The 18,977-nt window shown below is 35.0% G+C and overlaps 1 protein-coding gene across 3 annotated transcripts; it reads left to right on the top strand.

Moving 5' to 3' along the window:
- Positions 1-536: 536 nt before the first annotated feature.
- Positions 537-18,007, top strand: LOC146908479 (uncharacterized). Of its 3 annotated transcripts, XM_085730047.1 has the most exons (8): positions 537-856; positions 1,832-2,241; positions 3,236-3,350; positions 3,998-4,657; positions 4,942-5,019; positions 14,710-14,796; positions 15,377-15,596; positions 16,492-18,007. In XM_085730047.1, the coding sequence occupies exons 1-8, from the start codon at positions 569-571 to the stop codon at positions 17,628-17,630; spliced, it is 2,997 nt and encodes a 998-aa protein (XP_085586173.1). In that variant the 5' UTR covers positions 537-568; the 3' UTR covers positions 17,631-18,007. The 3 variants fall into 3 exon arrangements, with proteins under 3 accessions (XP_085586173.1, XP_085586174.1, XP_085586175.1); XM_085730048.1 differs by lacking the exon at positions 4,942-5,019; XM_085730049.1 differs by lacking the exon at positions 14,710-14,796.
- The last annotated feature ends 970 nt before the right edge of the window (positions 18,008-18,977 follow it).

Raw genomic sequence — 18,977 nt, 5'->3', positions numbered from 1 at the left:
AAATCCAGTTGATCTTCAGCTTCTGGTGAAATAGCTTCTGATGAGGCAGCTTCTGATGGTGCAACTTCTGATGATGTGGCTTCTGCAGCTTCTGATGACGCAGCTTCTGATGATGTGGGCTTCTGGACCTCTTGTCTTCAGAAGCACTATTCTTCAGGAGCAGCTTTACTTCAGGAGCGGTATTTCTTCAGGAGCAGCTTGACTTCAGGAGCGCTTTGCCTTCAGAATCATCTAAGCTTCATTTTCTTTTGCTCTTTATTTGCTCATTCAGAACCAATGATGATGTAACTTTATAATTATGGTCCTGTACACTTGAACAAATATTAGCTAGTCCAATTTACAATTTTTAATACCTTGTTATCATCAAAACTCTTTAAGGTTCATTGTTAAACACATTTTGTTCCAACAAACATGCGTAGGGGCATTTTAGACTTTTACTTTTGGAATGAGCAGAACCATTTGGGTAAAGAGCAGAATTCGAGGCGGCTAATCCCCTCCCCACTACATTACACTCACTCACTAGTCACTATTTTCCCACCCCAAACTAAAAACGTAGAAAACATTCTCGATGCGTACTGCGCCTAATTCCCTTTCATTACAACAAACAATGGCATCATCTCAAGATCAAGAAAAACTTCAACGTTCAATCTTTCAACTTCCACCAAACTTCTTCGACCATTGTCGTTTTCTCCCTTCCCCTCCCTCCGAAACCCTTCAACCACCTTCAAACCACGTCGATCATATTCTAAACGCCGTCGTTTCCGGTTCTAGCTTAACATGCAATGCTTGTAAGGCTCGGTTTGATTCTTTTCAAGATCAACGTTCTCACCTCAAATCCGATATTCATCGATTCAATGTTAGTTTCAATTATTCCCTTCACTATGTTCATCTTGTAATTGATTATTTGTTTATTTATTCAGTTTTCGAGCTTTATTGATTTTTTTTGGTACAGTTTAGAGTACCCTTTTTATTTAGAAGATAAAAATTTCAAGCTTTTTTATAAGGTGACTTGCAATTGTGTTTAATCCATAGTCACATAAAGTAATTTGTGTTGGTAGGGTATGCTGTACGAAAGTAATTCGATGTCTATTCGAGCTTCGGTATGGGTTGCACTGTAGTAAGCTATCAACAAATTGTTTAGTATACAATATCGGTGTGAAATTATTCTACACACACGTCCAATGATTCGTTGCCACATCAATTAATGGATATGACAATTCATGTGTTTTCATATTCAATTGCCGTCCAATGATTTGTTGCCGTGACATTGGATGATGCGCGTGTTTAAAATAATTGTACATTGACGTATACACCGTATTGACGCATACACCCTCTGGTCATTGTTATAAATGATGTATGTGGTCTTTAATATTAACCACATACATCATTTATTAAATGAACCTAAAATGTTAAATTTTGCTTATAATAGTGACCGGAGGATGTATTAATTAAATTCTTAATTTAAAATGATTTATGTGTGGATAGTTTCACATGAAAGTTAGTTAAACAATAAATTTGAGCATAGAAATCACCATGTTTGGAAGAAAAAGCTAATAATCATAGCTTCAAGTTAGAATAAATTCTAGAGGCAAAACCTGTACTAAACAAGGATGGTCAAACATACCAAAATCAGTTTTACGCCTTCTTTCAAAAGTAAGTCTGCACTATGTAAAAGTTACGGTACACTTTATGCTTTAAATCTAGAGAACTCAGACCCTTTTTTGATTGAGCTTCTAGTCTTGTCATTATGTTTTGTGTATTGGAATCTTGATATGCTTATGTTTGTGAGTTCAAAATCCTAGCTTGATATGCTTGCTTATGTTGATGATAGGTGAAGTTGACAATTGCTGGGAAAAATACCGTGAAGGAAGAGGATTTTGAGGATCTGACATCTGATTTTGTCAAAGATTGTGATGTGTCAAGTATATCTGGATCAGAAAGTGACGATGACAGTGAAAATGAGTCTCCAGGTCAAAGTGTTATCCGTGGTAAATCCGGTGAAAGCTGTAAAGATAAGCTATTTGTCGGTCTTCAGACAGGGCAGAGAGTTTCTATCTTGAAGTGTCTGATTATGAATGTGAGCAAAAAAGTGTTGTATCATGATGTTCAGAGGTTGAAATCTCTGACAGTTGAGCCCAGGAATAACACCCGATTGAGGATTGTTCTGCTTGCATCCGGTGGGCACTTTGCTGGTTGTGTCTTTGATGGTGATACACTTGTGGCTCACAAGACATTTCATAGGTTAGAAAATTCTTTTTTTACTAATGTTTAAAAAGGAGTTATAGTTTTGCAATTTTTTGTGATATTTATCAAATAAAATATGGTTGAAATTTCATTGTGAGGTGGAGATTAGTAGTATATGCATGATATATACACCATGGTAAAAGATTAATATTTCAATATCCGTGAAGCATACTGTTTATCATCAATTCCTGTTATATTGGAGGTCTAACATTGGAAGTATTGTGTTGGGATTGATTTTGGCTGTCATATGCTCTTGTAACCTTTTCTTTTAACTGGATGAGTCAAATGTAATGTTCCAAGCCAATCTTGTTAAGATTGTGATTACATGTATGGCTGTATTCACAATGCCACTTATTTATCTCATATAACTTTTAATCAATTTTACTGATAAGTTATCCTCATTGTAGGTTTCTATTATGAACAGCTAACATTGGCGATTAGTATAAAAAATTGTTGAATTAAACTTTTAGTCTTTTATGTATAGTGGGAGGAAAATAATAATAAAATGACTAGATACTCTGAAATTGATATTTAGTCATGACAAGATACGTCAATGGTGTTGCAATAGGCAGAACACTGTTTTCTATTTAAACTTGTGCTAAAGCTAGACTTTTTTAAGACACAATATTGATCTTATGGGATGTTTTTCATATAATTATACTCAGCAGATGAAAATGAATGTGTGTAACCTATACATTCTTCTTCTAGTTTGTTGACTTTTTTAGCTAAATTTTACAACGAGAATGAGGAGAATGTTGTATGATTTATGCCTAAGTTTCTCTAGATAGTTGTTTGGCTTTTTTATAGTTCTCTTTCTCTCGTGCTCCCAGGTTTTTTTTCCAAGGCAGTATGAGCTATATCATATCATACATACCTCATAATTATTGACCAAATTCCTATCTTCCTATTTTCTTATTCATTTTTATTATTTTTACTGTAAAATTGTAAACGGAGTTTCAAAATTTGTTTGTATTTTTAATCTCTTCTGCAGATATGTTGTGAGCGCCAAGGCCGGAAAAAAACAGTCATCTAAAGATGCTTCTGGCAAGACTGTACATACTGCCGGTGCTTCACTTTGTCTTCACAAGGAACATTCACTAATATATGTATTTTTTATCAAAACTATATTGCTTTGCTTGCTAGTTTTATTATATTTTCATTTTACCAAATGTTTTATTTGCTTCGTGTTCTGAAATTAACATATTGAGCTGGCTAATTTATTGCGCTTCATGGAATTGAATGTAGTTGTATAGTTGTTAACAAATGTGTCGTATAAACATAATGTAATTTTTTTGTTTGTGTATGTTGGTATAATGACTTGAAATTTGTATAGCAATGTCTTTTCAGAAAACTTTGCTGTTTTTTTTATCTTAATTTATTATGCAACAACTATACAATTTGTTGTGCTATTTCCCATGTTGAAAATGGTTTATAAAATGTTTAACTGTTAAAAGAATTTCTCCTCTTAAAGTACAGGCTGCTTATTCTTAATTATTTATGATTAAAATTACAGTTGCTAAGCTTTATTTTCCAAGACTTTAGAACTCATAATGTCATGTGTGTGTTCACTTATAAATTGTTTTACAAGGTAGCAATGATAATTGGCCCTATTGATCATGATTTTTGACAAATTGACTGTTGTATTCTTCTTCCAATTTTACTTACTATCGTTGTTTTGTGTGTTTGAGTGCTTGTGCATTTGTGCAGAGCTATATGTAAAATTGGACTGACTATTGGCATATTCATATTGTAGGAAGTTCGTGATCTACTTACTGCTTGGAGATCTTATTTCGATGCTTCTATTTGCATTTTTATACATGCACCTTCAAGTAGTCGTCAGCTGCTTTATGATGGAGAAAAGCCATGTTTCACCAATCCACAATGTGTTAGAAATATTGCTATGAATGTCCGCAGGCCTACTCTCAGGGAAGCAAAACGTGTATATGGCCAGTTGACACTAGTATCCTATGAAGCAGACGAGAAAGAAATTTTACAGAGCAACCAAGAAGACGCAGTGCCAACTCTCATTGACACGCCTCCTGCTAGCAAAGTGGACATGGCTAAGTTGGATATAAACGCTAAAGCTGAAGCTTGTTCCAGTAACAAAAATGATGAACGTCTTGCTTCAAGTAAAGTCAAAATTGAGAGTGAGTTTACTATCAACTCAACTCCTTTACATCAGGCGGCACAATCTGGTGATGCTGTAAAGGTTATGGAGCTCTTGGAACAGGGCTTGAATCCATGCATTAAAGATGATAGGGGACGAACCCCATATATGTTGGCACCTGGCAAGCAAATCAAGAAAACTTTCAGAAGGTTTATGGCTTCAAATCTTGACAAATGGGATTGGAAAGCTGCAAAAGTGTTTTGTCCATTGACCAAAGAAATGGAAGAATCACAAGCTGCTATGAAGGTGATTCTGATATTTCTAGGAATAAGTTTTTTTTATGATTTATATAAAATGAAATGATTACACTTTCTTACTGTCGATACTTTTCTCAGTATATTTGATGACTTGCTGATAAATGTTATTGGTAGTAAAAGGGAGACTAGGGAGTAAGTATGGCTGGTTGAAAACATTTCATGTTAGGGAACCGGTCCTCACAAGACGTGATGCATTGAAGTTTTGACTTTATTAATCAAATCTAAGAACTTTTGTCGAAGAGTAATTAACTGCCTCCTTTTGTGCCTGTACAGGCAGAAAAAAAAGCCGAGAGAAGAGCTAGAGTAAAAAAATTGATGGAAATACGTGAAGCAGAAGAAATTAAGGCTCAGGTACAGCTTTAATCTTTCGGTCTCTATGTAGTATGAGCACCTCATGTTAGTTTTCTAGGACTTGCTTCCAATAGATATTACCATAGGTTGTCAATAGGACCACTCTCACGTTGGAGCTGCCTGTGGTGGCATCACAGATCGGTGTTGTAGCTTTAGTGGCTGCTATCAGCCAGTTGTGGTATCACAGATCGGTGTTGTAGCTTTAGTAGCTGCAACTGCATCTTTAGAAATCGTGGCCAATGGCAGCCCTACAGGGCTAGAACTTCAAAACCCCTAAACTTTCCTTAAAAAGGGATGTTACTGAGTCGAGGAGAGGGGGGGGTTGTTTTGGGCATTTCACTTCCAATCAGGGATAAAGAGTTCTAAGAGAGCTCACAAAACTTCACGATATCACCGTCAATCATTGAACCAGAGAAACTGCTTTGCACATCCTATCGATCCAGCAGCCGATGACCCAACATTCAGCAACCAGCAACCCACCATCTGGCGACCGGATGCCTGTTTCTGCTCTGTTTTCGGTGCCATATTTTAGGTCATTGTATGTGTCTAGGGCAAATGGATCACAGAGAGAGAAAACAGAAACATGGATAAATAAAGAGAGCACGTGAAGGGTGAAAAAGTGTGATTATACAATTTTTGATTTATTTGGTTCAGAATGGAATAATTTTGCATCAAATTGTTTTATAATATATCATATCTTGTTATTGTCTTTAAAGCTTTAGTTTTTGTAATTATAATTTTCACCACTACTAACAGGTCAAAAATACTTTCTTCAATTGGTGAGATTTCCCTTGTTATTGAAAGCTATTTATTTAATTTTTAATGTTTAGTTACTATAAGCCTTAGAGTCTTAAACTTGTTTGTTTTCTTGATCGTTGTTGGTATTTACTTGTATGCTTTGCTTAAGATCCATGACTTTTTATTGCTATTTATGAGTATTTCATGAGTTGAGTTTTTTATTTCATTTTCAGCATCTGTGGTTACAGTATTAGTTATTTCATCTACATATATTATTTTAGTATAGCGATCATTCCACACTGCAATATAACGCCACAATGTTTTCGGGGTCGCCTGCTACACGCCATTATCCTGATTTACAACTATGATTTTACCTTCATTTCTCTGTTTTTCTTCCCATCTTTCGCTCCAAACATTACAAATTTAAACTGTTATTGAGTGTAGTTTGAGGATGCATGAACAAATGAACTTTCTTGTGAATTATGAAAATGAGAGGTACTCTTCACTCTCGTACTTCACCGTTTTCCAAATTCAATTTGCTATTCTTTGTTCTGATGTTTATGGCTTTAGTCTACAAATATTCTGAATTGTTTTTGTTGGGAAGCTTTGATTTGCCATGTTGTGTTTCAATCAGTGACGGATCTAGAAATATTGACTTGCGGGGGCAAGATTTTATATGATAGATATTTGTAGAAAAATTTTAGCAATGCAAAAGTGGTATAATAATAATATCATTATCATTGAACAAAATACTCGAGATTATAAACACTATCCTATTATATATTAGAAAATTAAAGACTCATCAATATCTACAAATTAAAATTGTTCTCTACGTGTCTTTATACTAGTGTGTTAACCCGTGCAATGCACGGGTGATATACCATTATTTTTCAATCTCAACTTGTTTTATTTTTTTTATTTGTTGATGAAAATTATTTATCCCGTGAATTTTTAAATATGTTCGTATCTTTTGTCAAAAAAAAAAAAATGTCTGTATCTTTTTTGCCGCAATGATGACAAATATGTGTCTCATATTATATTTATGTTTAGTCTTGGTGTGAGTTGATTCTGTTGTGGTCACTGGTTTCATTTAACGTCGTCGTTGTCTTTGTACTGCTCTGACATCGACGCGGTTATGAGTTAGTTTTTTGAGGACATCGACGCGGTTATGAGTTAGTTTTTTGAGGTGTATTATGTCAGATCGTGAGTTTTTCGATCTGGTTTTTGCTATGTTTTTTTCGTTTATGTTTTTGACATTTGTTTTTGTTTTGTTTTGTGGAGATGAAGATGGGTGGTGGCTTTGTTCTGGCTCTGTGATTTAGTATGGAAATCTTGAATCTGGTTTTTTTGATTGAAAATCTAGGCTATTTAGTTCTAGCGTTGTTTTGTTGGATGCATATCTTGATTCAACATGACTTGTTTTATATTGATGTTGCTTCAAATGGCTAGGTGCGTAGATGCTCCGTATTGATGGTAGTAGTCGTTCATCATACTTAAAAGATTTTATCCTCTATGGTTGCTTCTTGCGTCATTGGTGAACTGTGATAGATTTTTATTGTTTGTTCATCCCTCGATCTGGACTTCGGCTGAAGTTTCAAGACCACAGTGAATCTGTGGATTTGGTTCGTAATTGGTTGTTTTGGCTCGAAAGGGGGTTTATGGCTTACTAATACTTAGAAGCTAGGGAGCTGTTGGAACTTGAGTCCTTTCTATGTTGGCGGACGATCCGTACGCCTATTTAAATGCTTAAAAAATTCTCACTGCGTTTATTTGCAATTTGGTTCCGCACCCCTACGTGCGTTTGTGGATTGTTTGTGGTAGTGGTTGTTTAGGTTATTCTCTTTTATTACCATTTTTGTACTGAATTGTTGGGTTTTGCTTTTGTGGTTTATTGGGTCATGTCCTTGCTCCTTAGTCTTGTACTTCCTTCTCTTTTTAATTTAATTTTTACTTTGATTATAAAAATGAAAAATATTTTCCTTAAAAAAAAATGAAAAATATTTGGCTCATAATTTTTTATGTATCAATAATAAATATTTGTCATTTGTTTTTTTTAAATAAAAACTTCATTAAAATTTTTGATAAATACTTGTCCCGTACTTTTTTATGTATGAGTTATAAATATTTTCTTCCGTTTTTTAATATTTGTCTAGTGTTTTCTTAATATTTATCAATTAATTCATATAGAAAGTAACTCAAGCGCATAGAGGTTAGCTAACATTTGTTTAGTCCTTTATTTTTTTTGTTTGTTCACTTCTCTTCCTAATAACATTAACCTAGATTACATAAGAAATAAGTTAGGCTTGCATAACTTTGGATTATGTCTTTTTGAAAATGTGTTGATCTAGTTTCCCTTTTTTTCTTCGTATTTCTATTTTTTTCCTTAATGAATTTGGGTAATGCTTCTAGCATCACTTTTTTTTTAGGGAACATCTAGCATCACCTTTGTTTCATAAAAATAATAATATTTACCAATAACAAATATTTTTCCCATGTTATTTTTTTAGGATTCAGTGATTAATAGTTGTGCCGTATTTTTTTAGGATTCCCATGTTATTTTATTTATATTTGTAATAAAATAATTATTTGTATGGTTTGTAATGACATGTGTCATTGATTTAAATAGATGAAAGAAGAATGTCATGTTGATTATTTATTTAAACTATGCTTGAATGTATATATAGGAGATAGGAGAGGAGATAGAAGATTTGAATTCATGAAATAGCGTCATATATGCCTAAATACACTAATCAACACTCTTTCTCTCCACAATTATAAGACTAGCATAATTTTTAATATTTTTTTAATAACTCATATATCGACTCAAGATTATATTATTAAATAACATATGCATGTCCCCGTGAGCTTAGCTCAGTTGGTAAGGACAATGCATAATATATGCAAGGTCTGGGGTTCAAACCTCGGACACAACCAGAAAATAACATATGTATTAGTGTACATCCTACAAAAAACAGATGTAGTGTACCATTGAATTGTCTTGTAATAAATTATTTACGTTTGAAATTTGTTTTTTTAACGGTAAGATGAAAAAAAAATCTACACTCATTTATAATATCGCGAGGAAGGTAAATAAAGTCTGATAGCTTGTTCTTTTGTTCCAACCAGTAAATAATTTTACACTCAAGTCAAATGCATTTTTTTTTTTAAGATTTGTCAAATAATTTGTTATATAAATAAAAGATATGTCCCGTGATTTTATAATATTTATTAGTAATAAGTTATTAACTTGTCCAACGTTTTTTATTGACAAAACTTGTCCAAAGTTTTTTGGCGAGGTATAATTATTTTTTTCCGTATTTTTAATATATTAAGAACTATGCTGTTTTTTTAAATATTTATCAACGAAAAATATTCATCTCTTGTTTTTTTACGTTTCCCTTCAATTCAAATGGATACATGTGTAAAATAATTTTATACCGTCAATGTAAAGTGATTAAACTCGTTTTCATATTTATTTTTTATGTAATTGATAAATCAAAGAAATGTAATTAGTTTATCTTTATATTTAACTGTTAGTAGAATATTAACATATTTTGTTTTTGACTTTTTGGATGCCATAAATGATAATTAATATTGAACAAATGCTATAAATAAAATTGTTTATGTTTATATTCCTTGTAGTGCCACTTGTACATTTTTTATATGTATTTGAGCTTAGCATGCCATGTGTAATTCTCATTTCAACCATCCTCAAATGTATGTTAGAGAGATTTAAAAAATATGGTAAAAATTATTCAAAATTTCACCTCAAATGCATTTACACATTTGATTTTATAAAATTAATGGGCGAAACTCTTTTATGGTATACATTTCCATTTAATGGGGGCAAACTATTATTTTAAGAGGGGGCAATCATTAAAATATCAAAGATTTAACAAATATAATCGGAAGAGTAGTGGGGGCAGTTGCCCCAATCTCTCCTACCTAGATCCACGCCTGGTTTCAATCAGTAGAAAAGAATGAGAGGAGAATAATTTCTTGATATATTCAAATGTACAGGGGAATTGTCTCTTTAATAGAGAAAGAATTAGAATCCTAATTAATTGCAGAGATCCTACATAATTACAGGTTAATGACAATAGTTGACTACCTAATAATACAATAACTGAAAAATAAACAATATAAATGGTATAATATTCTAATTAATATTTTGATTCTGCGACACTCCCCCTCAAGCTGGCTTGAAAATGTCTTCCATGGACAGCTTGCGAGTTATGTAGTCAAAAGGTTTCTTGGGTAGTCCTTTGGTCAAGATATCTGCCAATTGTTCTGTAGTGGGAATATAAGTCATACATATCTGTCCCCTTTCTATTTTTTCCTTGATGAAATGTTTGTCAACTTCAACATGTTTGGTCCTGTCATGTAGGACTGGGTTGTGTGCAATAGATATTGCAGACTTGTTGTCACAATACAATTTTATAGGTGGAGAATTATAAAAATTCAATTCTTGCAGTAGCTTTTCCACCCACAACCCCTCACAAATTCCATGAGCCACTGCTCTAAATTCAGCTTCAGCACTACTTCTTGCTACAACACTTTGTTTCTTGCTCCTCCAACTAACCAAGTTTCCCCCTACAAAAGTACAATAACCTGATGTTGATCTTCGATCAGTTATACTTCCAGCCCAATCTGCATCTGTGTAGGATTCTACTTGGAGATGTCCGCGATTTTTATAAAGAAGTCCCTTCCCGGGTGATCCCTTCAAGTATCTTAAGATCCTGAAAACAGCTTCTTGATGTTCAGGTCCTGGTGCATGCATGAACTGACTCACCAAACTTACAGCAAAAGCTATGTCTGGACGCGTATCAGTCTTCCTACCAATCGCTGATACCTCCCTTTATCTACCATATTTCTAGCTTCAGCAGGCTGCAATTTTATGTTGGATTCCATGGGTGTCTCAGCAGATTTACATCCAAGTAATCCAGTTTCTTTTAAAAGATCCAGAACATACTTCCGCTGATTCATAAAAATACCCTCCTTTGATCTTGCAAACTCAATTCCAAGGAAGTATTTTAGAGGACCAAGTTCTTTGATTTCAAAGACCTTAGCAAGTTTCTCCCTTAAGCTTTTAAGCTCCAAGCTATCATCACCTGTTAATATGATGTCATCCACATATACAATCAAAATAGCAATTTTATTAGTGGCTGAATGTTTATAAAACAGTGTATGATCAGCTTGACTTTGGATGTAACCAAGTCCTTTTACCACAGTTCCAAACCTCTCAAACCAAGCTCTTGGGGATTGTTTCAAACCATACAAAGACTTCTTCAATCTACAAACTTTATTTCTTCCCAATTTTTCCTCAAATCCAGGGGGAAGACTCATGAACACTTCTTCCTCTAGCTCTCCATTTAGAAAAGCATTCTTTACATCAAGTTGATGTAAAGGCCAGTTCAAGTTGGCAGCAAGGGATAAAAGAACACGTATAGAGTTGAGTTTTGCAACTGGAGCAAAGGTCTCTTGATAATCTATACCATAAGTTTGGGTAAATCCCTTAGCTACTAACCTAGCCTTGTACCTCTCCACACTTCCATCTGCTTTGCACTTGATGGTAAAAACCCACTTACAACCCACCTTCTTTTTGTCATGTGGTAGGCTCGCAATTTCCCATGTTTCATTTTTCTTGAGAGCATTAAGCTCATCTAGGACTACTAATTTCCAGTTGGGATCATCTAGTGCTTCCTCAATGTTTCTAGGCACAAACAAATTCGTGATTTTAGAAGTAAAGGCTCGGTAGTTTTGGGAGAGGTTTTGGTAGGAGACATAATTGGAAATGGGATAGTTTGTACTGGTTTTAAGTGATTTCTTGGTGCAAGTTCTGGTTTTTTTCCTAACGGCTATGGGTAGATCAATATTAGAAGTGAAAATTTCAGAATTACCTGTTTGTTCTTGAGGCATCTTTGTTGAACCATCATCCGGGGTTTCTAGTTGATTGGATGCTGAAATGATGGATTGACTTCTGACCTTTTGAGGATATTTCCGAGCATAAACACGAAGCTCTTGTTTTGATTGTGGTATTTCCTTTCCTATTTGGGCACCACCTAAGTCTGGGACAAGGTTTCCCTTATCAATTTCAGGATCTGTTTCCACATGTTCTACTTCTTTATGTGCAATTGTGTGATCAATTAATTCTATATCCTCAATTTTAAAAACAGGATTTGGTAAAGGTTCATTCAAATTGTTGTCACTTAAAAAATTGTCTTCATTAACACTCTCCCCCTGAAGGGAATTTTTGTGATAGAAAGATTGTAGTTCTAAAAAAGTGACATTCATACTAACATGAACCTTCTTTGTGTTAGGATTGTAACACTTGTACCCCTTTTGGTTGGGAGAATAACCAACAAAAATACATTTTTCAGCTCTTGGATCTAGTTTAGAACGAGAGTTAGGGGCATACATAAAAACAGTACATCCAAACACTTTTAAAGGTAAGTCGGTATGCAATCGACATGCTGGAAAATTTTTTTTGAAAACATCCAATGGTGTGCGATAACTTAACACACGAGTGGGCATCCTATTTATGAGATATGATGCTGTTAGAACCGCATCCCCCCATAAAAATTTAGGAACATTGCTCTCAAACATAATGGCACGAGCTACCTCAAGAAGATGTCTATTCTTTCTTTCAGCTATGCCATTTTGTTGAGGCGTATTTGGGCATGTTGATTGATGCTGAATACCTTTATGTTGAAAAAACTCTCCGAGGTTTTTATTAAAATATTCAGTACCATTGTCACTTCTCAAAATGGAGATTTTTGCATCAAATTGAGTTTCTATCATTTTTGAAAAACATTTAAATATCTCTGGTACTTCAGATTTATCCTTCATAAGATAGACCCAACATAGCTGTGTATGATCGTCAATAAAGGTCACAAACCACCTTTTCCCAAATTGAGTTGTAATTTTAGATGGACCCCATACATCACTATGGATTAAATAAAAAGGTTTGGATGCATGATAAGGTCGAGAGGAATAAGGAGTTTTATGACTTTTAGAAAGAACACAACTTTCACATTCAAAAGAAGAACAATTAACATTTTTGAATAAATCTGGAAACAAATGCCTAAGATATTGAAAATTAGGGTGCCCTAGTCTATTATACCAGAGCATTATTTGATCCCTAACAGAGGCAGAACTGATACCACTAAGGCCATGAGCCACTTTATTCTCAAAAACACCCTCAAAGTAATAGAGTCCATCCATCATTTTAGCACTGCCAATCATCTTCCCCGAATTCCGGTCCTGAAAAATACAATGAGTGTTAAAAAACTTCACATAACAATTTGAGTCTTCGCAGATTTTACTAACAGAGAGAAGGTTATATGAAAGTTTTGGTACATGTAGCACATTTTTTAAATCAATGTGCGTAGATAAAGGAATTTTTCCTTCTCCTGCAATTGGTGAAAAACTTCCATCTGCAATTTTAATTTTTTTATTTCCAGGACAAGGTGAATATGATTGAAATAGAGAAGAAAGACCGGTCATATGGTCAGAAGCACCTGAATCTATGATCCATGGTGCAGGCATATTTGAGGTGCAACTTAGAGAAGTAGGGGTACTAAAATTACCTGTTTGTGCCAAAGAAGCATTAGGAATACCAGACAAAGAACTAGATTTTAGCAACCTTATGAGCTCCTCAACTTGATCCTGGTTGGGCAAGGATTTTTTAGCCTCATGTGCTGCAGGAACAGATCTAGGACCCGGTTTGCCATTTTTCAGATGTGCTGGTTTCCCATGGAGTTTCCAGCAGGTCTCTCGGGTGTGACGTGGTCTGTTGCAGTAGTCACACACGACATTAGATGTGTTCCTCTGATTTGAAGAACTTTTAAGGGCAGCAGTATCCGCAATCAAGGCATTGGTCTCAGGAGGATATGGATCAGATTTTGCCTTTCCCATCATGACACTCCTGCGAGTTTCCTCCCTTCTAACTTCAGAAAACATTTCTCCTAGTGAAGGTAAGGTTGATCTTCCAATGATCCTTCCACGAACTTCATCTAACTCCTCATTGAGACCGGCAAGAAACTGGAAAATTCTTCCTTCTTCCACTGTTTGTTGATGGTGTTTCTCATCGTCGGTTGAATTCCACTTATAGGTGTTGAAGAGATCAAGTTCTTGCCAAATCCGTTTTAAGGAATGAAAGTATTTTGTGACATTTTCATTTCCTTGCCGAATTTCTCTAGCCTTCAATGTAAGTTCATAGATCTGAGACTTATTTTCCAGATCAGAGTACATTTCTTTCACACTTTCCCACAATTCTTTTGCTGTGGAATAACACATATAGTTGCTGCTGATTTCCTCTTCCATGGAGTTTACCAACCATGTCATTACCATGGAGTTTTCAGCATCCCACACATCATGTTGTGGGTCACTAGCATCTGGTTCTTTGCGATCACCAGTAAGATAACCCATTTTTCCTTTGCTACGGATATACATCTGGACAGATTGAGACCACCTAAAATAGTTCGACCCATTGAGTCGAAAAGAGGTGATTTGGATAGAATGGGAATCACCGCCATAAGCAACCTTCTGCTCATTTTTAGGCAGCATGTTTTTGGGAGTTCTATTCTCCTCTTCACTATTGACTGAGGAACTGTCAGTCATGGAAGTACAGAGGCGCAGGCTGCAGAGAAATTGCTCTGATGCCAAGTAGAAAAGAATGAGAGGAGAATAATTTCTTGATATATTCAAATGTACAGGGGAATTGTCTCTTTAATAGAGAAAGAATTAGAATCCTAATTAATTGCAGAGATCCTACATAATTACAGGTTAATGACAATAGTTGACTACCTAATAATACAATAACTGAAAAATAAACAATATAAATGGTATAATATTCTAATTAATATTTTGATTCTGCGACATCATATATGGTTCTGATGCTTATTGTTTTTGATATTTGTTGCTTTGACAAATATTGGATGTGGTGTTCAGTCTGAAGCTGGTGAAAAACAAGTGATTGCTCCAACATCTGCTACAGGACAATCTCAACCAAAAAGTGGTGCGAAATTATCGAAAGAGGTTAATAGCGATTATTTGCTGGCTGAAAATATAAACATTGCTATTTTGGTGTTTAGCATATAAACATTGCTATTTTGGTGTTTGGCACACAAATAAAATAAAGCAGACGTTATCTTTTTATTCTGTTCTCTCTTTGCCCTTTTTAGTGTGACCAAAATGCATGCTATATTAGAGTCTTATTGATGTTAGAGAATGTTTTCTATTTTCACTTTTATTTCTAATTATGAAATTTTTTACTTTTTTCTCGTTTTCAAGATTTGTACTAGAAAGAGTGAAAATAATTTTTTTATTGCACAACTATTTATTTGTTTTCACTGTATCATTTACAAATCTTTAGAACAGGAACCAAAGTGAAATAAAAACAAAAATGTTTTGTAACTGAAAGTGAATACATGAAATAAAAACAAAAATGTTTTCGAAAACCATTCTGCAATTTATCTTCTGTCTTGTTCTGTTTTATTTTTAACATTTGTCGGACATTAAAACAGAATTTATTGTGTTAAAATTACATTACACATTTATGAATGAACTGATAAATATTTTAATCTTCTGGATTTTGTTTTATCTAAAAAATAAACAGGAGGAAATAAAAAGGGCACAGGATGCTGAAAGAGAAAAGAGAGCAGCTGCTAGGGATGCAGAAAGAGAAAAGAGAGCAGCTGCTACAGAGAGAAGAATGGCTGCCCTCAAAAGTCAGGCTTATACTACAACCACTTCAGCTAATAGCCTTTCAGAGGCCAATGAATGTGGTTTAGTCGGGGATACAACATCCTTTTCCTGTTGTAATTCATCACTTGCTGGTAAAGTTTCTTTCCACCGGTTTAATTACAAATACTGCAGCACCTCATGCATGCATATACACAGATATCCTAGAAGATGGATGGCAATGTATTTTCCCAGAATTACTGTAATTCTTTTGCAAGTTAAGATTGCTCCCAAAATCTATTTTTTAATTACATGCTAAATTTTTAGCGAAAAAATCAAAAACTGAAACGGTGGAAGGAATGATTGGTAAAAATCAGTTAGAACATTCCTTCACCATGCTTTTCTAAACATGAACATAGTAAAATGACCAAAATGCACATGACATTGTTCCTGAATGGTTTTTCTTATTGTTCAACAAAGCACACGCTCTCCATTGCTGAGATTAGATGCTCCATCAGCCGATAAGATCCAGATCTGAGGACCTCCTTGATTGGCTAGGGATGAAAGCTCCGCTACAAAATCAGCGAGCACTTAGGATTTTATGCTTCCCCTTGGGACTAAGACTATATCATATTCAGACAATGAAACCGATCATGCAACCGTTCTGCCTTTTAGTGCAAGATGCTTACAGTGATTAATCCCCCACCAGTTTCACCCTATAAAGATTTCAAGCACCATTTTTTTTTTTTAATTAGAAACAATAATTCTTGTATCGAAATCATTTTTGATAACTCAGGATGGCACAAGTTTCCTTTGTATTGGGAGAGGGAACCTGCCTATCTCAAAGGCTTTGATTATGATAAGTTAATCGAATCCGAGAGACATGCAGCAAAATTCTTAGAGACTTTTGTTCCCGTAAGTTGTAAGGACTTGATAGATAATGAATTTGATGCTGATGGACTCCAGAATTTACTTCATAATTTTTTTTTTTTTTGCCGATGTTTCGATAATGTCTGTTTTAAGCTTGTGCATTTGCATGTTGTTATGTAGGAAGAATGTCTCCTCTAAATGAAGCCGAGTTCAAGACCTATTTGGCAAAGGCTAGAGAAAAGAGAGCCTCAGTTTTGCAATTTGGTGCTGCTGAAGCAAAATTGGACGTTAGTGGTGTTACAATCCGCAAGCTCAAGAGAAAAGGTGGGGGAAACTCAAAGGAGGGATCACCGTCACTTTCAGACACAGAACCTATTGCTGTACCACCTTTGAACAATGTGACCGCTGCATGCGGTTCTAAGGTGGTTCTTCCTTCACCTAGGAAAAGGATTAAGAAGGAGAAGACTTGTGTCCCAATGGAAGGGACTGATATAACATCGCTGTGGGACAGGAGGTTTGATGGAATGGGTTTTGTGGACAGCAATCTAAGCTTCACGAAAGATGTGCAGGAGGTGAAGGAGTCTGGGTTGGAAAAAGCTAGTGAGGTGCTTGTGGCGTACAGCCTTCGCTCTGCTTTACTTGGGAAGGTGATTACGGACCAATTCAGAGCTGTACTGGGACATGAAAGAAACTGCCGAGATGAACTGAATTCAACCAAAGAAAAATTGAAAATAGCCAATGATACTCTTGGAGATATGAAGAAACAAATATTGAAGGTAAATAAGAGATTGGAGGAAGAACAGACTGCTCTGACTCAGTTGGAGAAAAAGACTGAAAATAACGAGGTTTTTGAGGAGGAGGTTGTTGGCTTGAAGAAAAGTGTAGATACACTCAAAGGGAAATCTGCTGCGAAGGATATGGAAATTGAGGATTTGAAGAAAAGTATAGATACGCTCAAGGGGCAGTCTGCTGCGAAGGATATGGAAATTGAGGATTTGAAGAAAAGTATATATACGCTCAAGGGGCAATCTGCTGCGAAGGATATGGAAATTGAGGATTTGAAGAAAAGCGTAGATATGCTCAAGAGGCAATCCGCAACAAAAGATATGGAAATTGAGGATTTGAAGCAAAGTATAGATACGCTCAAGGGGCAATCCGCAGCGAAGGATATGGAAATTGAGGATTTGAAGGTAGACGCTGCCTTTCGCTATCAAGATGGTTTTGATAAGGCCATAGAACAAGTTCACATCCTATTTCCATCGTTTGATTTGTCGGAGGCTGACGCTATGAAGTCTGTGGTTGATGGAAAACTAGTATAAGTTTTACCATTTAGTCTCGAAGCTTTTTGATGTAGTACTACTAACATTTTGACGTAGAGAAGTGCTAGAAACATTCTTTTTTTAACACTCTTCAGTACTCACTCTTTTATTAGGCGAAATCAATGTTGGTCGTACACTTTGAAAATAGGTCTCACATAAAGTGGTGGGACTCATTGATTCCACCGAATAAATGAGTGTTGTAAAAGGTGTTGAAAAAAAAATGTTCCTAATACTCATTTTTTGAAATGTAACCTATGCTCACAATGCTTTTAAATACCTTTGCATTCTGATCTTATGCGTTTTATTACACTGCCTTTGAGCATGTTTGACATCAAACTATAGTGAAGGCACAGAATTAAGAAACTCCATTGAGGTCATTGGCTATTTGCCATTTGTTTCTGATTAACCAATTGACAAGATATCACGTAACTAAGCAAATAGAATTTTCAGTATAAATTTCTGCTATAGTTTGTAGATGTTGACCTGAGATGACGAGATTATGGGTGACTAAGTAAGTAAGTGTTCATTGCCATGTGCATATACCCTACTGCAAATGTATTTAGTTTATTTGATGATTTGCTTGGCCTAGGCTAGACAGTGTAAGTCACTTCATCCTTTGATGTATATTTTGTGCAAAGTAACTTTCAAAAAATTCCATGACTGACATTCCATTGTTGACTTCTTGTATTATTATTGTCAAGAAGCGATTTGTTGTGTCAATTTCTGGGATTGTTACTTAATATTTAGCTTAGACTTCTTGTGTCAGATCCTCTTTGTTTCTTAAAATAAATGAGAGTGTTCATTACTATAGTTGTAGAATAAATAAATGATATAAATGCATACATATTTAGAATTTAGTGAACATTTTAATTTATTTTAAGAAATAGAGAAGATATTTTACTCAAACTCAACCCTTTTTGAGGAGTTTTACATAGGCTTAACATTTTTTTTTTGGCTTAATAGCAGTTTTCGCACCCTAACTTTCACGAAGTTGCGATTTTGGCCCCCTAAAAAAAACTATAAAACCGCCCCCTAAGTTATGCAACTGTAACAGTTTTGGGCCCCCCAAGGCTAATTTTTGGTGAAAAAATAACACGTGACACCTCACTTAGGGTGTCACGTCAACGTAGACCGAGTCAAAATTGGTTTTGGGGATCAAAACTGCCACAAGTGCAAAACTTAGGGGGCAGTTTTGTAGTTTTTTTCCTTAAGGGGCCAAAATCGCATCTTCGAGAAAGTTATGGGGTTAAAACTGTTATTAAACCTTTTTTTTTTTTGTTTTTTAGTTTAACATAGACTCTATCTTTTTAGGGGACTTTCACCTGCACTCTAATTTTGTACCTAACT

This window comes from Medicago sativa, chromosome 7, assembly GCF_051527215.1.
Source record: "Medicago sativa cultivar Bolivia chromosome 7, Bolivia_mono, whole genome shotgun sequence".
NCBI classification, from domain to species: domain Eukaryota; kingdom Viridiplantae; phylum Streptophyta; class Magnoliopsida; order Fabales; family Fabaceae; genus Medicago; species Medicago sativa.
Note: the sequence above shows the minus strand (reverse complement) of the source record. Positions and strands in the feature narration are given on the sequence as shown.

Coding starts and splice junctions, on each gene's coding strand:
- LOC146908479 (XM_085730047.1), top strand. CDS start 569: ATGCGTACTGCGCCTAATTCCCTTTCATTACAACAAACAATGGCATCA. Junction 14,797..15,376: donor GTGCGAAATTATCGAAAGAG/GTTAATAGCGAT, acceptor AAAAATAAACAG/GAGGAAATAAAAAGGGCACA. Junction 15,597..16,491: donor TTGTAATTCATCACTTGCTG/GTAAAGTTTCTT, acceptor GTTGTTATGTAG/GAAGAATGTCTCCTCTAAAT.